The 24,606-nt window shown below is 41.5% G+C and overlaps 1 protein-coding gene across 2 annotated transcripts in view; it reads left to right on the forward strand.

Moving 5' to 3' along the window:
- The first annotated feature begins 2,278 nt into the window (after nt 1-2,278).
- Nucleotides 2,279-24,606, forward strand: part of gucy1a2 (guanylate cyclase 1, soluble, alpha 2) — a 35,818-nt gene continuing 13,490 nt past the window's right edge. For both annotated transcript variants that reach the window (XM_030406753.1, XM_030406763.1), the window contains exons 1-4: nt 2,279-3,714; nt 10,945-11,006; nt 12,107-12,231; nt 14,739-15,649. In XM_030406753.1, the coding sequence (XP_030262613.1) occupies nt 3,403-3,714; nt 10,945-11,006; nt 12,107-12,231; nt 14,739-15,649 (1,410 nt within the window). In that variant the 5' untranslated portion in view covers nt 2,279-3,402. The remainder of the gene's footprint in view (nt 3,715-10,944; nt 11,007-12,106; nt 12,232-14,738; nt 15,650-24,606) is intronic.

The following is a 24,606-nucleotide window of genomic DNA, read 5'->3' on the forward strand; positions in this document are numbered from 1 at the left end:
TAGTATATCCCCATGTTGAACACAATTGGCACATAGCCATGAACTTGGCTCATTGGCCATGACTGTTGTTTGATTACAGTCGCATGTTGCTTGATTGCCATTTCCCCTCCTAATTGGAGAACAATCACCTGTTCGTTGCCTGCCCAGGTGTCACTATTGTTGGAACCTGTAAATGACACCATGTTGAAATAACAAGGAGTATTAATCCAGTATTTACCAACCATGATTTTGATTGGGGTTTTTTTTGTTCATTACACTGATGAAACAAACCTCATGCAGAAATGTACTAATGGGTCCATCGTATCATCCACTTGTGTATTCTTCTCAAGAATCAACACTCAAGATCCATGTATTTGCTTTGTATGTAGCTTTTTGCCATATCACACAGTCGTTAGTAGCTCATGAAATGTACTTATTTGACATGGAGATGGATCTATTGTGAGCTAATATAATTGTGAACTCTAGCATTATCCATCAAAGGGTATTCTTCACCTTGGAAACAGTAGTTTGTCAAAAGAGTTCTGACTCAAGGTCAACATACTGGATTTGCTTTGTAAGGAGCTTTCAAACATATCATAAAGTCTGAGTATGATGGAAAAGTATTGCCTGGCTCTGTGTCCACAGAATTAAATAGATGACTGAAAGAACAAGTCCACTTTAGGTGATATTGTACATTAATGTGCCAGTCGGGGTCATCAATAGTCTTTCTCAGAGCTAGGGCAAGATGATCTCTGAAGAATATTTTAAGGGTTAGATGGACCTTTTTGGCCAAGTGACCCAGTGTTTCCCTTCTGTCTGTGGCGCTGGTGCCAGTTCCTCATGTCATTTTGATTTAAAGGATGAGTTCACTCAAAAATGAAAATGTAAAGATTATCTACTCAGCCTCATGCTGATGGATGGAAAGTCAAGTGAAGTTTTGCAGCTCACAAAACATTTCTGAAGTTCACAGCAACACAGCTTTGCAGCATTCTCCTAAACAACTGAAGTAGATGGGGACCTGTTTTAAAATGAAAAAAAAAAACAGATGTTACATTTACACACTTTTTAAAGCCATAGTATTTACCATAGCTGCAAAGCTAAAAGCGTTGCCGTGCACCACGGCTGAAGTTGGTGCAAAAATCAACCCCCTGTCAAGAGTGTAAATAATGTGTAGTCAATGTAATTGGGATTGGTTATGTTCCCACTTAGAGTGTTTTTAAACAGCATTTAGACCACCAAAGCAAAATATATATAATTGAGTGGCATAGCCAAGGTGTAGTTTTGTAGGCTAACCTAGAAGTTACCATTATACCCCAGCCTATATGGGATTTCTGAATTGGATTTTGGAGTTTATGATACTTACATGTTTTGTTCAGCAAGATAATCTTCGTAGATGAACACCACCTCTGTGATTTTTGAAGCATAAATTAAATTGCTAGAGGAAGAAAGCTAATGTTGTAAACGGACTACATTAAGTTGCAGACTTAAACGTCATCACCACTAAGCACCTTACTACACAGTTTCTATACACGTTTTCTGTCAATTGATAAAACTGCAAGTTGTGAAATTCATAGAGTAGTTTGTAAATAAAGGCGGCCTATAAAGATGAACTTGTGAGCAGATGAGTCTCTGTGTTCGGCATGATGACGTTTAATGGACAGCTTATAGTCTCATTTAGCCACTTGCTAGCAACCACCATTTCCAAGCCACGTAAGCGCTTCATAATTAAATTGAGGGACATTTAATGATGTGTTTAATGTCCAATAAACCGTTTCACGGATACATTTTTTATAAGGGTGGTCACTGGGGAAAATTATATTTGGGCTGCAGTACCGCCAGTGGCCACTGGGCCAGACTGGGAGCAAAGCTGAGCGGCATCCTCCTGGGCCTGATTTAGCCACTTGTTAGCAACCAGACAGTTTGTAGGTGAAAAGTTCCCTTTTAATTGACACAAATCACATGTGTGATTAGTGACATGATTCAAATGGGCTCGAAAAAATATCTGTCTCAGTTCTTTGAACAAAGGTTTTCTGAAATAAAGTCCCATGGGCCATCCAGAAGGGGCTCGCTATTAACAGAAAATATAGGCATGTAGGCTAATTGTTTACAGTTTCGGTAAATAAATACATAAATTATAGTATCTATCTATCTATCTATCTATCTATCTATCTATCTATCTATCTATCTATCTATCTAAAATATATAATATCTTAAATACTTTACATTTTCTATCATAGATAGATGGACGGATAGATCTATCTGCGCTCTGATTGGTTGTGGTTTGCAGTCTCAACTCAAACAGCAGAACAGCGCGTTGATGCGCACTTCACAGCGCGAGCTCGGTGGATCTGCACATCACCAGCTGCTGCTACTGCTGCTGCTCGCGCTCTCCCAGCTCTCCACCTCGCTCACCTCCGCTGCCCTCCACCTGCTCTCCGAGACGACACGAGACAAGGAGCCGCGGCGAAGGACTATGAGTGGAAGATGGACAAACGATGAGAGGGGCAGCCGGCGGACAGACAGGAGCACCGCTGTCGCAGAGGACTAGGAGGAGGAGTGACGGAGGAGGAGAGGGAGAGGAGCCGTCACATCTGCCGTGACTTTGGGGATTTCTCTCCGGGAGAAAACGGGGGGGAGGTTGACGCCGCGGTCCTCACTGTCAAGGCGGAGTGAGAGGAGTGACTGACATGTGTGGGGATTACCGCGGAGGACGAGCATGTCGCGTCCGGAGGCCGTTTGTCGTTTATCTGTTTTGCAGTTTCGTCAGTTTAGGTAACGGCTGCTTTGACACAGTTGCGGCGCGCGACAGCCGCATGTAAGCTAGCATCTAAAAAAACCCCGTATTTTTAAACATTAGACGCTTAAACCGCTGTCCTGTTTTTTGTAGTATTTTATTTTATTTTATTTGAAGCATCCTTTGGAGAGAGGACCGTGGGAGGTGCGTTTGTTTTGGGGGTTAAAAGGGGCCGGTTTTTAAGAGGCTGTACCCGCACCTCCTCCTCCTCCCCCTTACATAAATGTTTGCGTGCCGTTAGTGCTCTCGCTCTCGGTCGACCCCCCCCTCCCCTCCCTCTGAATAGGTCGCTGAGTCTCACACGCAGACAGACGCATCTCATATGCACACACAGACCTGGACATCATCTCGCGCGCACGCACGCACACGCCGCATATGCATACATAACTACACAGACAGACCTCACCCCCCCACCCTCACCCACCCAACCCTCCTCTCACCCCCTACCCTCACACCCCCCACCACTATCTGATGACTCCCCGGCGTAGAGGTGGACGTGGTACGGAACCGACTGTAGCATCATCATCATCATCATCATCATTCTCATCATCATCATCATCATCATCATCCTCAACACTACCACTTTCATCATCACCACCACCACCATCCTCCTCTTCCTCGCCACCACCATGTCCTCGTCGTCGCGCAAGATCTCCTCCGAGTCGTTCAGCAGCTCGGTGGGCTCGGACTGCGGGCTCGAAAGCCCCGGGGGAGACGGAGGGGACGGCGGTCTGGAGACGGCGGAGGAGAGCCGGGGCTGCCCCTTCTCCTCCTTTCCATCCTCCCACAGAGCGGTGCTCTGGAACGGCCGCAGCCCCGCCGAGAGGTCGGCGTGCCCGTTGGGCCAGGAGCAGCAAGGACCCCACAAGAGGGTCACAAGGAGGAGACGGGTAAACCTGGACTCGCTGGGGGAGAGCCTAAGGCGACTGACCTCACCCATGGTAGGCCTCCAACTTGTGTGTGCCGTCAGAAAGTTAAGTTGCAATGACATACTTTAATGTTCAATAAGGGCTGATTACTGGTATCTATAATAATATGCCATGCTTTATAGCTAACTCAGTGTATAGTTTTACCAACAGTCTTCTGAATTGTGTTTGACATACTCTCTACAATGAGAGCTGGGCACTTTTGACCAAATCAATGCCAGTTGGTCTTCAAAAGACAGTGATTTTTCTGAGAGGCAGTCAATATGATGACAGCTGGAAGTATTTATTCCATTTCACACAGTCACCGAAGTTCAGGGGAAAAAGACAACATTCAAGCTCTTCCACAGGAGCACAATTTTCCCAGATCCCAGACAATGTCTTTCCCCATATGTGTGCTGTGCTGTCTATGAAAAAAGGCTCTTTTTATCCTTCAGCTCTGATCATCTGGCAGATTATATAATAAATATGTTGTTGTGAGGGACAGAGGGAGGGAGAGAGAGAGCGATACCCATGCTCTGTCCGTGTAAATGTAATGATGTGAGGAGTGTGACGAATGAGCCCGTTTCTTTGGTCTCGGCTTCTATCTGTGTCTCAGTTGTACTACAGGCTGTAATGTAATAAAGCAGTTATTAAAACCGAGCGCAATTGTGATGGATGGCATGTTATTAGCTAATTTGCTATTGCATAGTCTTTTGTGATTCAGTTTTGGGTTTGATTGCATCTCCTGTAATGTGCCCCCGTTGTGTAGGTCAGCAATTTAATATACGATAAGTTGACAGACAGACAAACAGATGTCTAAGATGTGGACGGAACAGATGGGCAATATGAGAGAGGACTTTAACTTTGACACAAGTAAATTATACCATATTCTCAAAGGCAGCTTCATAGTCAAGTGATATTAAATGAAAAGCCAGTTAGGAAGTAAGTTTAAAACTGTACAAAACTTCTGACATTAACCATGTCATTAGGTGACTGCTTCATGCTATCAAAGATGTGAGAGGCTAAATCTGACTTAGTTTAATGCACAGAGCTGAGATTACCTGCAAATATCTGAACACACCAGAATTCATTGTGTAAATGGAACATTTAATCTTTTGGAAAAATAATAGAAACTCAGCAATATGAAGCACAAAAGTTAAATAGCAGTGACATACAAAGACAGTCTTTGGCTGTATTTAAAAGTCACAAACTCTCTTATAAATAGAAGCTCTCTATATATGTTATGCTGTCAACCTTTGAAGCCGATGAAAACTATTTTTGACAACACTTTAACATTTTTCGGCATTTTAGCTTGCAACTGCTTACAAAAATATGGATAACCTGAGCATCTCAATGCAAATTTCTCGCTGGCCACCTGTACTGTACTGGTCTACCTCCTAGCAAAGTATCTCTCTCATTGATTTGAATAATGTTTAACTTTCTCCACCAATTACATGTAAACCTGCACTGTCTGCAAACAGTTACAAGGATCCTTAGAGAAATTAGAAATATTTTTTTTTTAAACAAACAATTTGTTATAATTTCACAAATTGATATGTCCTGACGGACAATATAAACATATAAAACTTATATAAGTATTTTTGATAAAACTATGCTGTAGAATTCAAGATAAGCAAATGTACGCTGTAAGATTTTCATACTATGGTATACCTAGAAACCCTGATACCACTGCAACTCGAGTATGTAGCATGTATGTAGCATATCATAAGCCAGAGTCAGTTGTCATGGACAACACTGTTTTACTTTTGTCAGTACAGATAACCAAAACTAAGATCTGAAAATTAAATTGGTGTTAATTGACAGCGGTACCAGTAGTACTAGCAAACAGTCCACAATACTGTGAACCATTTGATTCAGTGTTGATAAAAAAATGCTGCTTAATTCACTTCTAATGTGTATCTTTAAAGTGTATTCTTAATCATATATATAAAAAAAAACAACCACTGTAAACTATGGAGCTTTAAAACTAAAAGTGATCCCCAATCAGTGTACAGTGCAGTCTTGTTTGTGTCTACATAGTCTTAGTATCACTTAGTAATTGACAGAGATTGAAATGGATGGAAGGGTTAATAATAGATTGATAGATAAATAAACATTTCTGCGCTTTACTCATTGCTTCTAATGACTTCTAGGTTTATTTATGTATCTTAACCACATGATACAAGCAATGCTGTGCTGTTGAGTACAGGAGGGCGTGGGAATATGTTTCTCCATATTGCAAATGCTCCGACCCTGTAGTCCCATCCCTGGGAGAAATAGATGGAGATAGAGAATCCATATAGAAGAGCAGTGATTTGTCAGTCTTCTATTATTTTTGCTACCCTGGCACAACCTCGCAAAATAATGAAATTCAACAGCACAGCTAAAAATCTGAAGTTGGTGTATATTGGAGAGGACCACTGAGAGCCAACTTCAGCTCTCAGCGGCAGCTCTTACTGGCCCTGATCTTTAGCAGCTCTGTGAAAAAAACAGGGAAGAGGGGACACTTAAAGACAGGTTTGAATAACACAGTTATGATAATATCAAGCATTTACGTTACTATGTTGTGTGTGTCTCTCTGCAAGTATCTGTTTGCCTGCCTGTAAGTGTAATTACAGGCATCTGCTGGACATCAATGGAGCCCCTTTTTTAAAATGTAAATATGTAAGGGTCATTGTGGTGCTGTGCTCTGGTCACAGGGACAGTGAAAGGGTAAATGCCCAAGGTCTTTTTTTCTGTGTCTGAAAGGTGTGTGTGTGTGTGTGTGTTAGGCTGGAACGGCATAAACTCTAGTGGTTGGAAAAAAAATGTTCCTCGTTAATATCATGACTTTTACAATTCCTGAACTGATTATTTCAGCAGAGCTTGATGACATTTGAATCAGGTGTATTGCAGCAGTGAAACATGTAAAACATGCAAGACAGGGCCCCGGGGACCAGGATTAAAAAACACTGGTCTAGTGTTGAAAGAGCAAACAAATATCTCAATAAATCACCATATTTAAGAATTGCAATACATTTCGAATTGGCACCAAAGTTTCTGGATGGCCCTATTTAACTCTCTCTGCCAGCCAGACATTGGATTTCTGCCAACGGGTGATTAATGTCCACTTTCGAAATACATTAACATTGATGGTGCCATCAAAGTGTTTAATTGCTGCTGTTAGTAAGAGCGTACAGTAGCCATCAACATCAGCCAATTAGCATGTAGTATATACTCACTCACTCACTCACTCACTCACTCACTCACTCACTCATTCACAACACAACACACTGTTTATTATCTTTTTTGTCCTCTCTCTCTCTCTCCCACACAAACACACCACTCACACACACACCGGCTGCGTGCAGTGGCAGTGTCTGTTGTTGACTGCAATGGACCGTGACAGAGAGAACAGAGCATGCTCTCTGTGGTTGTCTTCACCCTGGCCACCCTGACCCAGAAGCGACAACACACACACATACATACATACACACACACACACACACACACACACACACACACGTGCATGTGTGCAAACATTCATTTTCTGTCTCCCTCTCTCAGTTTCGTGTATACACATGGAAGGTAGCCATTAGCTTAGTGACCCATGACGCTGCTCAAAAGTCCCTGAGTGTTGGCCACAAATATAAAAAGTGTGATAAAAGTGTGTGAGTGTGTGTAAAATCTGTGTCTTCCCTTACAGGTGCCAAATTCAGTCAGGAGTAGATCTATCTTGCCTCTAGCTAGTATAGTCATTTTAGTGGTTTGGTCATGGTGCCACGTTCACATGCTTTCATGAAAATGTTTCAACACCACTTTGTATGAGTTGACCTGTTGAAGTGGTCTGTCTTTTTTTTGGTGCATATTTAAAAGAATGGAGCTACCCTCTTGACATCAGAAAATCTAGACATGATAAGGTGGTCAATTTACTGACATGTCTTACACTTATTACCAGCTGTGACAGCATGGCTGTAATTGTTTCTACCTTGTCTGTATCTGTGTGTGCGTGTGTTTGTGTGTGTGTTTGTGTGTGTGTCATCATGGCAAAATGTGTTCTTGGAGACACCTAATTATACACCTATTATATCAGGAATAAGCACAGAAGTTTTTTGAGTACTTTGGCATATGCTGGTGGAGAGATTTTTGTAGATCACATCACAACATTGCAGGACGCAAGGTCAGAGCCATGAGTACCGATAACTTTACTTACTAATGTAGTAAGGACCCTAACCCGAACCTTGAGTACTCATTTGTCTGAATGCTGACAAGCATTGCTGCTGGTGTGATCCCGTTGCAGGATCCCACTGGTCTCTAGTTGATGATAAAAAGACATAGTTCTCCAAGTGACCAGTAAGTAAACTGGGACTACACTCTGTGAACTAGAGTGCAGCTCAGGCCTCATTTTTGTGTCCAAACTCGACTGAATCCGAGACACTAACAATGAACCACGACTGGAGCTCGACAGCAGTTAATTTAAGCTGCAGCACTGAGTTTGTGTTTTCCTATCATACAGTTGTTACCATGGTTGCAGCTTGCCTCTATATCCCGATTATAGACATGTACAAAAAAAAGTTTTATATCTATGATTATGTCATATATTGATACGACCGAACCTGACCTGGACCTGGCATGTCCCGGTCTCGGTTGGATGTTATGGATGACCATAGGTGTGTTCAGACCTGTGCATTAAGCAAGTGGATTGATTGATTCAGCTCCTGCTTGTCGCGTAATTCCAGCTTTTATGGAGTTGAATAGGTCACTGAAATGGTTCAGGAAATTAATCACCCATGCCATGTCCGATGCAGTGGGTCCTTACACAGCTGACATGCCAGTGCTTCACTGTCACATAAATTGCTGTGCCTCAAAAATCCTGATTTAAAGCAGATGTCAACAGAATTGTTTTCTTTGTACCTGCTTTATTACACTCGTCCTCCCCCATAGAGAGGCCTGATGCATCTCATGCTGGGATTTATCTGGCAGGGTCTCATCTGGTTCCTATTTCCTTTAGTAGCGACATCAGCTTTCCAACTGAGCTGAAGCACCACTACCCACTGCTCTGTGACCATAGACCACATCAGTTTACACTAATGGAAATTTGGAGGAGGGAGATGCAATAAAAAGGAGGCAAGGAGGAGGTGGTCCAAATGGTAGGTTTACATGCAGTAGAGAGGAGTATGACAGACTCTCACGGGGAAAGAAAGCAATGCAGAGCAACAGAGCAAGAGGAATGGAGTGAGTATTGGTGAGATTCTGCTCCCCTCCCAAGGTAAAGAAAGAGAGCAAACAAAAGAGACAGAGTGGTTTGGGTAAAGAAGAGGGGACGGGTGAGATAAACGGGGAGAGGAGAGTGTGTGTCAGAGTGTGTCTTAAAAGAGAAAAACTAAATTCCTGTTGGACACATTTTATTTTTATCTTTCCATACATGCTATTTCTTCTGTCTACACTGTATCATCGCGCCAGGATAACATAATGATATTTATTTAGTTACATTCAATTTATTGCCACAACTCTGTTTTACCATGTTGTGTTTATATTGCACTAATCAATAGATGTTGTAGTGGTTTAACAATATCCTAACGACCAGGTAATCCAGGATTGGTCCACCAGCTGTCAACCAAATCCCTCGCTCTAAGCGTGTTTGTGTGTGTGTGTGTGACTGCGTCAGAGTCATGTGCAATGGGGTATGGAGTTGTGTGTGTACAGTCAACATGCCAGTGATTGCAACAATACAGACTAATGATGATGTATGTGTACTGTATGTTTGCTCGTGTGTGTGTGTCCGATAACAGTTAGCGCCTGTGTGTTTGGTCATGTTGTAGAATTGTGTGTACACACACTATTATGTGCATCTTCTGTGGTAAATGAGTAGCCGAATCAAGGCCGCAGTATGAGTAGATCGTCGTGAGAAAACACACATGCACACACGCACATACTGTAGGCATTCACACCAACGTGTAAGTGGGGAATAGAGAGGAGAAAGTGGAGTAAAAGCATGTTTTATGCTCACAAATAGCATAAATATGGCCTGCTGGGTATTTTTTAAGCTACAGATCTTGCTCCTGTTGCTGCTAAGGCATGGTGTAGCTTAAAGTGGTAATATTTTGGTATCAGCAGGCATTGTTTCAAGTGGCTCTAACTGTATTTATTAGCGTTGTTGAAGACACAGACATAAATACAGAATAAAGAAAAACAAGTCACTACTGAGAAGAGAAGCTGTGATACTATTTCCCATTGGTTAGTGACAATATGATGTCTCACTCTTATTTAATTCAATACGCTCGTCACCTTTTAAAAACACCTGCCAACTTACACACATCTAGATTTGTTCTCTGAATGCACACACACACACACACACACACACACACACACAGTCCCTCATTTCTCACAGCCCCATGCTTTTGCTCTACAACCTCACAACTCACTATCTCTCTTGGCCGCCCTCTGCCTCTTTACACACACGCACACACAAAATCACTTCTGTAACTGTCCGGAGTGGATGGAGGCCTATGAATGACCTCTCCAGCTGGCACACAGAGTTTTAGTATTGTCACTACAGCCTTGCATTTGAGCTGTATCACAGATAATCACATTGGACCCGCCCTCTCAGGCTTAGTCTGTCGGTGAGGCCAAAAATGCCAGCTTCTCACACAGACACAGATAATGAAGGCATGTATATGGTCAACCCTTAAGCTTTATTAATATTTCTAGTATTTATTTATTTTTTTTTGTGGGCATTTACAAGAAGGATGTGAAGGAAATAAAAACAATCTCTTTCGATAGGGGCTAACATCTTTTTTCCACAAACACAGGGCTATTAGGAGAACTCCTCCTTTATGACACTCACAAAGATAAAATGAAATGAATTACATTAATAGTAATTATGTTATGAAATTGTAATACATATTATCTTGATACAAATTTGCAGAAATGGGTAATATTCCAACTTTAGCTTATTGGGGTCTGTATGCTCACAGATAGACCTTTTCCACAGCAGACATTTTTAATTGTCATATAAGAAAAAAAAACCTCCTGAGACTCTGTCCTATTCATGGGTCCCTGTAAGTCATGACAGTACTACAGTGAGACAGCATGTGCAATACCAGAAACCTGAAACTAAATTCAGCCAATATTGATTTTGTTAATTACAATGCAAAATCAGTGGAAGTGAAAATCTGGCATGGTTGTTGGTTTGCTAGGATGGTCCAGTTATACATGAAGTGGCTGATATTGGAAACTCAATAAATGACATGTATGCTTGTCTGATATTTCCGCTTCTTCTTGCAGACACAGACTGTTCAGGAGGCTCTACAGCGAACTCTACAATTCTACAGACAACAAGAAATCAGGTGAGAGCCAGGTGTCTGCTTCTGCCTGTCCCTGCACTCACTTACTGTCTGCCCTCTGTCTTTTTCTCAGTGTCCCTATCACTCATTTTCTCCCCTTTGCCTTTATTTTGTCAGTCTGTCCATCACACATGTACACACCTGTTCAGTCTCTGTGAGCCCATCACTGTCTCGGCTACCTCTCATTCTCCCTGCTCCCTGCTCCCTGTCCTGACATAGTGAGACAGACACTGAAAAAGACACACTTCACCTTCACCTTATGTCCCCCCTCTCTCTCTCTCTCTCTCTCTTTCTCTTGCTCACTGTCCCTTCATGTAAAAATAGTAAGATTATGTTGATAAGATTCAGCAAACGAACAACAAGTGTTAAAAGTGGCCCTAAAGCACAAACTGACATCTTGGGCAACATTATTGTGACACACAGTATCCCAACAGTTCAAATCAACCTTAAAGCGAATAATATTCCTTCTGTTGGAAAGTACACCTATATGTAGCATAAAGGTTAGAAATCAAGCTTTTATTCTAATTTACTTTTACTTTAAAATAAATCTGTGTGGGGAAGTGAAAGAGCAGTATTTGCTTCTCCCTTATTACCACTGTAAAGGTGACCTTGAGCACATATCCTTGTCTTTCTGTGGTCCAGCTGCTTCAGTGGATCTGCTTTGTGAACCCACGTAGGCTGATCAAACTGTCTGGTCATGCAAATCACACACAAAAAAAAACATACACATTGTTCTTGCTTATTTGTTATCACCCCATTAAGTGGAATAATGATTTTTGAGAATCAGCAGCAGTGTGTCTTTCCTGGAAAAATATCAGATGAACCTGTAACAGTCAAGTGTTTTGAGTGGATCTACATTTCTATGAGTGTGTAATCTGAAAAAAATTGGTGGCAGTACTGTTTGTAGTGAAGAATTATGCAGTTTGATGGCTTTTGGTACAAAAACAAGCACAACAAAAGAAAAATTGTCCACGTTACATCTTCAGATGATAAGATGGTGGTTTCATCCTATTGTTAGCACTTTTTTAGTCCTTACTTGCTGATCTTTTGGCTAATCAGTGCTTATCCTGTGTGTGTGTGTTTGTTTTTTATGTCTTTGACAGGTGTCAAGAAGTTGGCAGTGAGGAGCGGCGAAGAGAAAAGAGAGAGGATAAGTGCCCATTTCTAGAAAACTCTGGTTCAGAGGAAGACATCCTACAAATCCTTCAGTATATGGCCACCATACTGGGTAAGAATATGAAGTAAAGTAAGATGGCTGTGTGTATTATTATGTGTTTGACAGTGACACATGGTAATGAATTTGTGTATGTACTTTTCACCCCTCTGTTTCTGGCAGTGTTCTTTTCGTATTGTTGCACTGGATCGATTGTCCTGTACTGTGTTATTTTTAATACCACCAAGACACACGTAGGCACTACATCTCTTTTTTTCCCCCATGCGTGTCCTTTAGTATCAGTGTTCTTTGTTTACATGTGTATGTGGACAGTCCCCCCCCCAGAGACTAGACCTCTAAAACTGATTTTTGACACTTTTAATGAAAAAGGGAACTACAGTAGGGAACTAGGTAGCGCACATACAGACACAAAAAATATTATTCAAACATGCAAAACACACACACACACACACTGTGTGACTCACTCTCGAGGCTTACACTGTCTCCGTGGCCTAACATGAAAAAAAAAACACAAACACCGACACACACAGTGTCCTTGTGAGTCACTCAGTACAGCTTCGTCCTCACAGATCTCTTCCTGCCTCTTTTTACATTCCTTTACCTCCTTTTCTGTCCTGTCTTTCTGTTATGCAGAGCTACCACCACTGAATGCAATAACTATACTGCTACTGTATTTAACTCCTCTGTCCCATAGGCATCTTCTTATCTATCTGCATCACACATTATGCCTCAGCTTTGCCTCCCCTCTCTTTGTCTTCATCTGTCTTTGCCTGCAAATCCTCCCCCCTCCTCTCTTTGTCTCTTTCAACCTTCCCTGTGTGTTTTTCTATCGCCTTGTTCCCTCTCAGTCCCTCTAAGTTTACCCATTTATCCATCCATTTTATGCCACTTATCTGGGTGCGAGTCATGGTGGCAGCAGGCTAAGAGAGTAGCCTAGACATCCTTCTCCCCTGCCACCTCCTTCAGCTCTTCCAGAGGGATTCTGAGGAGTTCCCTGACCAGATGGAATATATAATCCCTACAGCATGTTTTGGATCCAATGAATCCATGCCAGTGACGAAGTCTGTGCCCAAACCACCTCAACTGACTTATTTCAGTCAGAATGAGTATAGTTCTACTCTAAGCCTCTTATTGATATCCAAGGTCCGTTTTTTGTTCCAAGGGTTGAGTCCAGCCATCCTGCAAAGAAACTCCTTTGGCCACTTTCATTTATGTCTTTTCTCAGTCAATACCCAATGTCCATGACCATGATACTTGAACATTAGAGTGCTAATCAACTGAAAGCTTTTCCTTAAGAAATAGTAACCTGTTCCCACCGGTAGTTTGGTAAAATACCCATATCATGTCGATGACACACAAATCACCTGTCGTCTTCTGCCTGTGTCATAGTAAACTGATCTGAGTTTGTGAGTTCAGTTTTGAACGAGCTCATTGGACAACATGTGTCTTTGAGCAGATGAAGGGACTTTTTTGAGACACAGGGAGGTTTCCAAAGAGTTTAACACTGGGGTCACTGTGGTCACTGCACCCCCGGCCATGAAAACACCAACATTTTATTTGTTTAATATGGACAATATATCATATACATAATATATAGGTTATATTTATATTAGAGGCTGCTATGTCATGGATTGCTGCCGAAAAAAGTTTTGTTGTATTATGCAATGACAATATCTGTCCTGTCACTTAACCAGACGCAGCATTTTCCATGGTAACAGGATGCTAATCCTCTTTCACAGAGCGATTCATATGCCTTATCATTCATTCATGAAGATCTAGGATATTGTGTGAATACAACTAATGTTGTTATTATTGCCAAGCCCATTTAGCCAGCACTTCTAAAGCCTTGAAACTACTGCCATTGCATCAGCTATTATGACACTGGTATCACCCATAATCGTTTCACCAGTAACTTCCCAGTGACATCCCCAGGAAACTTGTGGATAAATGTAAATTTGACAGATGTTTTCAATGGTTTATTTGCAGTTTCTTTTCCTATATGTCTGTGCCCTGCTAAGTCCCTATCAATCCTTTCAGAATTTTGGTTTTGTTCTTGTACATTTTTGGATTGTTCTGATTTTGTTCTATTTCATGGTGTCAGGTTTTATTTATATTAAATGTCAATGTTAATTTTGCCATAATCCTTTAATCCTATTTTTTCTCAGTCATAATTCAGTCTGTAGGCATGTGACATGATTATTTTACCTTATCAATATTCATTACTTAGCAAGGCTTTGATGTTTGATTACTTTGAACACTGATCTTCTATGGTTGATATGCTTAGAATTATTTTTGCTGATATTTTAAATCTTGGCCAAGACACGACACGAGTCAACATCTCACATAAAAGGAAGCTGTAACGAGAAATTATTATACATAGTTTGTGGCAGATTTCTGCATTGAGAAATAGAACTGAAAGACAGTGAACCTAGATGCAAGTGGTTCATGTGGGCAAGTGAGATTTATCGTTGTGTATATATGATGTTATGCTATGATGTTGATAATTTGTGTGTGCAATTCTGTATTGCTGACATCAGTGTTTTGCTTCTCCTATTTCGCAGGAGTACCATTTTGTGAGCTTCGTGAGCATTTCGGAGAGGAGTTCTTTGGCCTTTGCTTTGAAGAAAATGAGCGAGTGCTTCGGGCTGTGGGTGGCAACCTCCAGGACTTCTTCAATGGCTTTGACGCCATTTTGGAACACATTCGCACCTCCACAGGGCGTCGTGCCTCATCTGAGAGCCCTTCCTTCCAGTGCAAAGATCCCCATGAGGAGGAGAAAGGAAGAAGAAAATTGGACAAAGTTGGAGAGCAAGGAGAAAGAGATGGTAGAGGGAAGGTGTTGCTTCTTCATTGTTTCAACCCTGCCCCTGTTGTTGGATTGGTCATGCCAGGGTTAATCCGAGCAGTTGCCAGGCGGATCTTTCATTCAGAAGTTGAGGTGGAAGAGGTGCCACCTCTAACTCCCTTGTTGCCAAATGAAGATATAGAACACACAGATGGTGACTCTGCAACCCCAACCCCAACTGCGTCCCCCACTGCCTCACCCTCCTCATCCCCATCCCCTCCCTCTCCTTTCCCGACCTCTGTTACCACAGTTTGCTTGTCTTTCCAAATCCAGGAAACATGCCCTCCTTCCCTCTGCTCCTTCCCAAATGCTCCCTCTGTAGCCACTAAACGCATCCCCCCCTCACTCTCCACCAACCCCAGTGATCTGCGCATCGGCCTGGCCACGTTTTGCCGTGCCTTTCCATTTCACCTTGTTCTGGGGCCTCGCATGGAGTTACTGCAGCTTGGAGAAGGGTTGAGGAGACAGGCGCGTATTGAGCCTCACCGGAACTTCTCATTCAGGGACTGTTTTGAGATTGTCTCGCCCAAGATGGAGCCTTCATTCCAGGGCATACTCCTGAGGCTTGCATCCCCTTTTACAATCCGTACCAGGCCCGACACCACGCAGGCTGGCACCAAGGAGAAGGTAAAGAAACCCTACAGATGACGCTGTATCTCACATGCTGCTTTTATTATTGTTTTTTTTTAATGCTCTGGAGTAGGGCCAGGGTAGGGAAGGCACCATGTAATGTGCAGTGCCCACCCATTTTAGTAGCACATTATTCTTTTTTTAATTCAAGTTGTGCACTTTGATACATGATTTGCTCAGCTTGTGGCACAATCAAGTACAAAACTTTCTGTACTGTCAATGTAACATTGTCAAATGTAAGTTTCATTGGAAGCAACACTGGAAGCTTGTGCAAGAAGGCCACTGTTTGATTCACTTTCTGGATTGTTACAAATGTCCCCAATGAATGCTAACTGACAGATTTACAGAGTGTTCGCTTCAAGAAGAGGTCTGTAAAGGCAGAGTGCAGAGTGCAGTGTCCGGGCTTGGTTTTGTTGAATACATAAATCATTCAGTTCTTAGTCTAAAGTTTGAATGTGTCATCTTCAAAAAATAAAGAAAATCAGACTGCTGATGCCACAGCACATCCGCAAGCCAGTGACGTATGTGCATGGGAGGAATGAGGTTTGAACTGGTTCCAGTTTGCCGGAAACAATTAATCAATCTGAGTTGTATGCTATATCCAGTTCTTTATTGATTGGATGGTCTCTGTGGGCTGTCAGTGTCAGCACCAAACACCCTGATGCTAAACAGAACTGACAGAAAGGAGACTGATCGGCCCAGTCGCAGTGCTGTGCTATGCTGTGTTGTGTGTGTGTATGTGGACTATGTTTGTGGATGGACTATTATTTTTTATAACACGGTTGTACCAGTTCATTCTGAATTAAAGGTGCAGTTATAGTGGAAACACGCTGATTGTGGCTGCACTACAGGGGAAAAAGCATTTGTCTACTATTGCAAAGCAGAAGTGGTACTGTTCTTGATTGGGAAGCTCTTGAGGGATCATATCCTGGTCCTGTTTTGGTGTTGGAGCTTTAGGTTTAGCTATTTGTTCCACCTATATCCCTGTTGGTCTTAGTTTTGGTTCTAGTGCTATAAGTGTTTGCAGCACCATTGTTTATATCAAGGTACCTATGCACTGGGCTTGCCCTTACTAGATGTTCAGTTCAACACGGGGTGGTATGGCCGATTGATTGACTATTGGCTTTTTTCCGGCTCAAAATTATTGTTATTATATCCACTCCAAATCCATCGGTACATCACTACATTATTGCGTCACTTGTACTTGTGAACTTGAAGCTATGAGAAATTCTGTGTGAGTAAACACCACAAAAGTGAATCATTTATATGGGCTCCTCTCACTAAAGTTGTTTGCACTGTAATGTACTGTAAAAACAAGATAAGATAGTGTTTCTGCTTTGTGTAAATGGATCTATAATTGAGTAAATTTTGGTCTGGCTCTGACCATACAAATATAACACACTGCAATGCTCACATACCACATACTGTGAGGAGTAGCAGCAGGATTCTCCTCTTCACAGTTAGAGCTGAGTACCGCTACAGTACATCTTCTCTCTAGCTGTCATCTACTCTCTGTCAGTGTCACTCATAAATTTTCTATCATTCCCACTCCCGCTCTGCTACTTACCAGTCTCCAGCTTATCTTTCCTACAAAGCTTTCCCAGTTTTCCTTTGCATATTCCCAGCTGTTCACTTTAGTAATCAGATGGAGAATAGTTATTCCTATTCCTATTCAATTAGTATGACTTCCCTTACAAGACCTTACCTTGGCTTTACCCAGCTTTTTCTGTTTCACCTTATAAGTCTGGCTGGATTTTATGGGAGTTGCACAGATTACTCAAAAATATGTATTTCCCTGTTGCTGCTAATAAGCTTTTACATTTCATGATGGAACTGTATTTCATTTTATGTCATCTAAAAATATTTGAATAATTTTGAATGATGTTTTCTGAAGGACTTTTAGGGATCTGAGGACATGCAGTTTTAATTTTTGTTTAAAAGCTGATGCTTATATTTTGAAAGCATTGGTTTACTTTACTTAAGGGACACATCCTTAGTACAAGAGTCCAAGACACAATAATAACATTTGAGCCCTTTAGCTTCTTTTTTTGTTGCTTTTAGATCTATTAATTGTATTGATGATGTTGTAAATTGACGTTTCTTCAATGATCAAATTAGCATGTTTTTCTTGCTTTTAAAGCATAAAAAACATAGTGTTTTTCTTTTCAACTAAGCAAATGTCTAATTTTAGAACTCAAGCCTTTTTAGATGCCAGATGACTGTGGTGGCCAGCCTATATAAATTAAACTGAGTTAAGGATGAGCAGAAGTTTCTGTAATCTGGTTTGGTGCGTTGGCCCTCTAATCGTCTGTCTTCTCATCTTGTCACAGAGGAGATACGTCGAAAAGGTACAGGTCGAAAAAAGGTACTTCAGCACATTCATGCTGGTTACACTGAGTCAGTGTAGCTGCCCTTTCTATTCCCTTTTCTGTGTGTTGTCACCTGTGATCAGAAACTGGCACTACACTGACGTTGAGGATAGACACTGCCTCCAAGCTGCAAACACCATCAACTAGACAGTTGAAAGATCTGTGTTGCAATATGGGTTCGTGTTTCTTTATCTTTGTCATATGAATCTTGTGTCACCTGGGCAGGGAAGCAGAACAAAGAGAAAGAGAAAGAGAAGGATGGGCTGACATTTTCACCAGAAAGGGCAGCAAGAGAAGGCGACAGGCCAAGGTAAAGAGGCCACAAAAGAGCAGTCCCCTGCACTGCAGTGTGTGTGTATTTTAGTGGCCTGTAGTGGATTTTCAGTTTGACTCCTTTCCTGTCTTCGCCCAGGGACATGGGCTGTGCAAGAGACATCAAGACCTACTGAAAAGGTCAAATTGCATCTTTCTCTATCTGCTTAGTGTGAGCGCTGTGGTCAGCACACAGGGGAGTGGACACAGGTTGTACTGTCAAAAGCTGTCATCTTACCAGTGCGCCATGTTCCTTTGTTGGTTGGTTAGTTCATCAGTAGAATTGAACAAAATATGCTCAACAGATTTCCCCGAAACTTGAACTAAGTTCTCAGTATATGTATATTTTTTGGTTGTCAGACATAACACACAAGGTTACATTCATGTGAAATTTAATCTACTTGATTACTATAACCGGGAAAACATAAAAGTTGCTGCCGATTGTTTGAGCCAAGCTGTGGATGAAGATGTACTCACACTATGTGCTGATTTTTCTTTCTTTATTTTAAAAATAACAGGGTGAATAAGACAGAGAATCCATGAATCACAACACCTACCTCCAGTAGTGATGCCATTGCTGTAAACAGCCAAAAGTTCCCAGACTCTTTGGGTCACAGAGTCAGAATTCTGGATTAGTCAGTGCTTTTTTTGCTCCTGAAATTCCAAGTGAGCAAATATGTGTGGATGTTAGATGTAAAAAAAAACAAAAACATAGCAAGAGCTGAAGCCTAGACGAGCAGTTGTCTTCAGCTGATTTTGAACAGGAACAGATCCTACTTTTCTCTGTGACTTTTGTACCCAGTGTAATAAGCTAGTTAAAAAGGGAGATGGAGGACAAGGAGGAACCATCAGGATGTACAAATCTGCTGTCATACTTGTTACTTAACAAGCGCTACTGCATTTGTAAGGGTTGCTGAATGAGGTTTGTTTGTGTGCATGTGTGCACCTGCTCGTCTGAGTACAAAGAGAATCTTGACATTAGCACCACCTTTGATCTGATTCTAGATAAATCACTGCTGTGATGGTCTGTTTGTTTGGTGGAGAGTGCTTTGAAAATCACTGCCCTCTCTGTCTCTGTCTACTTTTGATTTACAAAACACAGTGAATTAAAATACAAGGGAGGAGGAAACAGAGGAATAGAGACAAGGGGAAAACACTGAACATGGCAAACATTTGTAGTCTGGTCCTCAAAGATAATTAGAATGGAAATGTGATGGTTGACTTGATACAGTGACTAGTGACTAGGAAGTGATCAATTTTGATAAAATATGTGAGAATAATGCATATTATTTCTTTATTTAGATTATTTAGATGATTAACAGTACATGTAAATACCAGGCAGCATGAACAGTGAGTCCTGTAGATGAGTGTCTTAGCTTTCCTAAACATTAAGTTTTTTTCCCCCTAAAATCTAAATATAAGCACAGCACTGAGCATATCCAGAGTGACCTTTAAATTCCCCGGAGCTTCCGACAGCCCGGTGAGGAGTGCCAAAGCCAAGAAGGTGTGTGTCTGCTGGTTACAAGTCCTTGCTGCTACAGTCATGAAACTGACTTGGCGAGACTGCCTCACTACCCCGCCTGCTCGGTTCAAGAGCACTGTCAGCTTCGCGGCGGCACCCTGCACACTGAATGAGCATCCTGTGGCACCTGTGGCTAGCATTGTCCCCATTAGTTGGTGCCGGGCTATGAGTGACACCTCCTCACATTCAGAGAGAAAAATTGTTAAAGCAGGTTTATGATGGTGGATATGGACCTGTATTACCTCGTCTGGTGCAGACTGATTGTGTTCTTGTATTCTAACTAAATGGTTTCAAGCAATGAAGGGCTACAACAAACAATTTTTTTCTCTGCCAAGGAGATTATGTTTCCACCCATGTCTGTTTGTTGGTTGGTTGGTTGGTTTGTCAGCAGAATGACACACACACTACTAGCAAGCTAGTACCTAAGTGAGAGAGTGAATACAATTTGACAAGTTTAAATGATAGTTGAACAGTGAGGCTTGGTTTACAATTGTTCATTCACAATGGTAAATGACAAAGAAAAGCAGCACATCTTTACATTTAAGAAGCTGAAACCCAACTGATGTTTGACATATTTGCCTGAAAAATAACTGTATTGATGAATTGATTATCCAGATAGTTGGCTGTTAATTGTCTTTCAATTAACTAAACAATCAATGCAGCAATCCTGTCAGCTGACTACCTGTATCCATGTAAACAATGTCAGTGTTTTTTTCATATTGCTTGCATGGTTCCGGCAGTATGCCACTTGCTTAGCTCCCAAAGACGTATATCAACCCCTGATTCAAGTCTAAAATGAATTTAACCATACAGGTGTGACTGTTTGTGACATCAGCATTTAAAGCTCCCGCTGACTCTGGTCTGAAACAGCCAGGCACAAGGTTGTAGTATAGTGTTTATCCAGGCTGCTTGTTTGTGCGTCTGTGGTCATTTCTGTGTGAGAGTGGGATGTAAGAGTACTGCACAATATAGCCAGGGTCTGACAAGATAAGAGCATTGCAGCATTGTATGTGTGTGTGTGTGTGTGAGAGAGAGAGAGAGAGAGAGAGGGAGAGAGAGAGAAGGATGAGGGAGGCTGACTCATTGACTCTTTGCTACTCGGTGCTTGTTCATGCAAATGAGAGTCTGTTGACATGCCAGAGTCCGCTCACAAAAGACGATCCATTAGCTGTCTGTTCCACCTCCTGCTATTCTTCTCTCTATCTTTCTCTATCGTACCTGTTCTCCATTTTTCAAGTCCAGTGGGTCTTCTTCTCCCCGTGTTCTCTCTCCTCTCCTCTCCTCTCCTCTCCTGACTCCCCCTCTCTTTCTGCCTCGATTGCCACCTCTTGCCGTTTCAGCTGTTTTTTTTTCTCCTTCCCCCTCCCTTCGCTTCTTTTCATCCACCTTCAGCTCCCTGTTGGCAATAGCAACCTGAATCTATACATTTTGATAATCCTAATACGGAAAATGTGAACAATATAGTGTGGGCTGCTCAAGCCTTACTATCATAAGGTTCAACAACATTGACATCAACAAGTGCAGTAAAAACAAAGATCTATCGTGTTTAAACACAAAAATATACAATTCTCTATTGTGTGACAGTAATCAATACATTTAATTAGAATACAGACGTTGGCTTTAGATTATAACATATTGGATAATCGCTAGGTTAGTTCCCTGTTGACATGTCAACGTCTGGAAAAGCATAGGGCTTGCTAATGTTGAAGTCGCTATATTGATTGGAGATGTTAAAGCGAAACTCTCGCCAGAATGCAACCTAGGCTTTTTGTGAATGTCCCCGAGTCAAACCTTCATATAAAAGCATGATTACAACGAAAGAGGCACTTTTAAGATTGACTGTATTTCCGTTTGTTCATTTTCAATGGGACTTTTACGATAGCATCAAAATGACTATTTTTAAAACACTAAGAAGGCTCGACACAACATGAAACGTTGTTCGTAGTATCACCAGGGTCTCTACACATGAACACGAGCATTGAGAACATTGTTTGCCTTCTTAGTGTTTTAAAAATAGCGATTTTGATGCTATCGTAAAAGTGCCCGTAGCATTCCCATTGAAAATGAGTTTGAACCGAAAACGAAAATATGGTAAATCTTAAAAGTGCCTCTTTCGTTGTAATTATGCTATTAAACAAAGCTTTGACTCGGGTACATTTACAAAAAAAGCCTAGGTTGCATTTTGGCATCTTATTTCACTTCAAATTAGATGTCTTCTATAAGTGGGTGCATACAATTATTACGGGTATGTTTGTATAAACAGGGCTGCACAAAATTGAAAATATTATCGAATTGCAAGATCCAAATCACAAAAGCTGCATTTTCTTTCTTTTCTTTTTTTTTTTTTTTTTTTTTTAAATTGTGTGACAAACGGCAATATAATGAAGTTCTGTAGTACTGCAGGGATGCCCAGTATTGTTGATGTTTTTAACCAAAAACATTCCCAATATAATGGTATAATTGTCTCTTTGCTGCACAAGCCCGCCATACGAGCTATTTTCAAGCGTTATATATGTTATGTAAACATACGTTACCTGTGAAGACATGTCAGAGTCAAATGTGTGGAACTACCTTGGAAAATTGTAATTTCCTTGTAGTGACAATGCAGTGACCTTTAACAAGCGCTCCGTGTAACGACGTGCTGTGAAGAAGAATCACCACTGTACGTAATGGACTAGGACATATCATACTGTCCTCTTCCTCCCATTTGCTGTAATTCTTATCTGCTTTGATGAAAATACATTTGACATGCCTTCTTCGCCTTCTGCCTCCCAAAAGGTTAGCTGTTTACTGTCTCATCAAGCTTTTGTGTCTCTCTTTAAGCAAAAACGTTCATCTGTCCATCCAGCTGTTTCAAGCTGGATGGATGGATGCTCTTATCTCTCATCATTTTTCATTCAGAATTCCCACCGCTCTTTCCATGTCTTACATCTCTCCCACCCTTCCCCCTCTTTCTGTATTGCGTTCTTTCCTAACCGCAATATTCCTTGTGCCCTTCCTTCCCCCTTCATTCACTCACCTCCTCTGTCTCTCCGCTGTGATGACAGGGATGCAGGCAGAAGGAGAAGAGAGTTGCTGAGTTAAACAGAGACGCACAACTAGGCCAACACAACTGCCTCAAGGGATGTGTGTATGTGTGTGTCTATGTATGTCTGTGTCTGTGCATCAGTGTGTGTATGTGTGTAAATTTATGACAGAGTAAGACAGAAAATGAGAGTGACAAAGAAGCAGACAGACACTGAGAGTAAGGCGGTGAGACAATGGTATAATTATACCTACTGTACATGATTCAAAACGTCACCGCTGTGGTTAGATTGTGGTTAAATTTTAACCTTCATTGTGTAACAGGAAGAAGCAGTGACACAGTTACAAAAAAACTGTTTGAAAATTGAGAGCACTCATCTTGCAGTCCTTGAAGGTTATGCCAGTCCTGCAGGATGGCTTGATGAAGATGTTGGCCACTGGCAGGGCCAACCTCCTGATGCTGTGATACAGGGAAACCCACATTTGAGGCATTAGAGTGCACACAGGAAACTTACAGAGTCTGGATTTCACCGTGTAGTGACCTTGGATTTAACTTAGGGCATTTTTGAGGTAGACCTGATTAGGCATTGTTCCAGCGAGTGCTTGTCAAGCAAAAGGGCACCTTGCAATTTTTAATGTGAGTTGCAAGACCTACAGTAGCAAACTGACTTTTGACAAATCACTTATCACCTGTAACTGTAATGGTCTCATTCCACAAAATGTTATATTAAGTTTTACACATGCTGAAGGTGCAAAATATCTCCTGATACCAAGTCAAAATGCATTTTCTTCAATCCACAAGTCAGATGTCTCAAAGCACAACAATCTTTTTGAACCAAGGTCTTTTTTTTGTCTTTTTCCCCTTTTTGAAATTATATATATTTTAAAGATAATTTATTAGAATTTAATTTGTAGCATAACTATCAACTCTATACTCACCAAGCTAATTGTTAGTAGGTAGATGATATTGTATGTATATATTTGCAGTATTTTTGAAACTTCTGTAAGACACTATGACTACTGCTGGTAGGACGATGTTCATTTACAGTAATGTAGAATTGTAGAATTATGTAGAATTAATGTAGAATTACCATGCCTGCTGAACTACTGAACAAATGTGTGTGTGTGTGTGTGTGTGTGTGTGTGTGTGTGTGTATGTGTGAGTGAGTGTGTGTGTGTTTGTCAGCAGTTAAGACGCACTGAATCACACCAAGTTGGGTTTCAGGGAATGGGTGTGTCTTGAACTCGGACCCAGTGGGTCGTAGGCTACATATGTGCATATATGTTTGCATGTGTGATTATGTGTATGTATGTCAGAGTTTCTGAGAAACAGAGGCAGGCTGTGTAGCTCCCTGTTGGACGTATTCTCTGTGTTTGTGTGAAGGGAAATACTGTGTGTGTGTGTGTGTGTGTAGATGTAGACTGTATGTATTATGCAGACCTAGGAGAGCCTTGTGCTATAAATAAAACAGGGCTGCAGTGTGCTCACTGGCGGAATAATCTATCTGACACTATGGAGAAAGAGAGAGAGAGAAGTAATGGCAGAGACAGAGAGAGGAGCGCAGAGACAGTGAGAGAAAGAGAGGGAAAAAGGGAGGCTGGAATGAAAGTATGAGAGAGAAGCCAAAAGAGAAACTAAAGAAAAGGAGCAGGTCAAAGGAATGAGCAAGGTGAGAGAGGATGAAGAAGAGTGGTTTATCCACAGGGTGCCTCGCAGAACTAGTTAT

Source organism: Sparus aurata, chromosome 2 (assembly GCF_900880675.1).
Source record: "Sparus aurata chromosome 2, fSpaAur1.1, whole genome shotgun sequence".
NCBI lineage: Eukaryota > Metazoa > Chordata > Actinopteri > Spariformes > Sparidae > Sparus > Sparus aurata.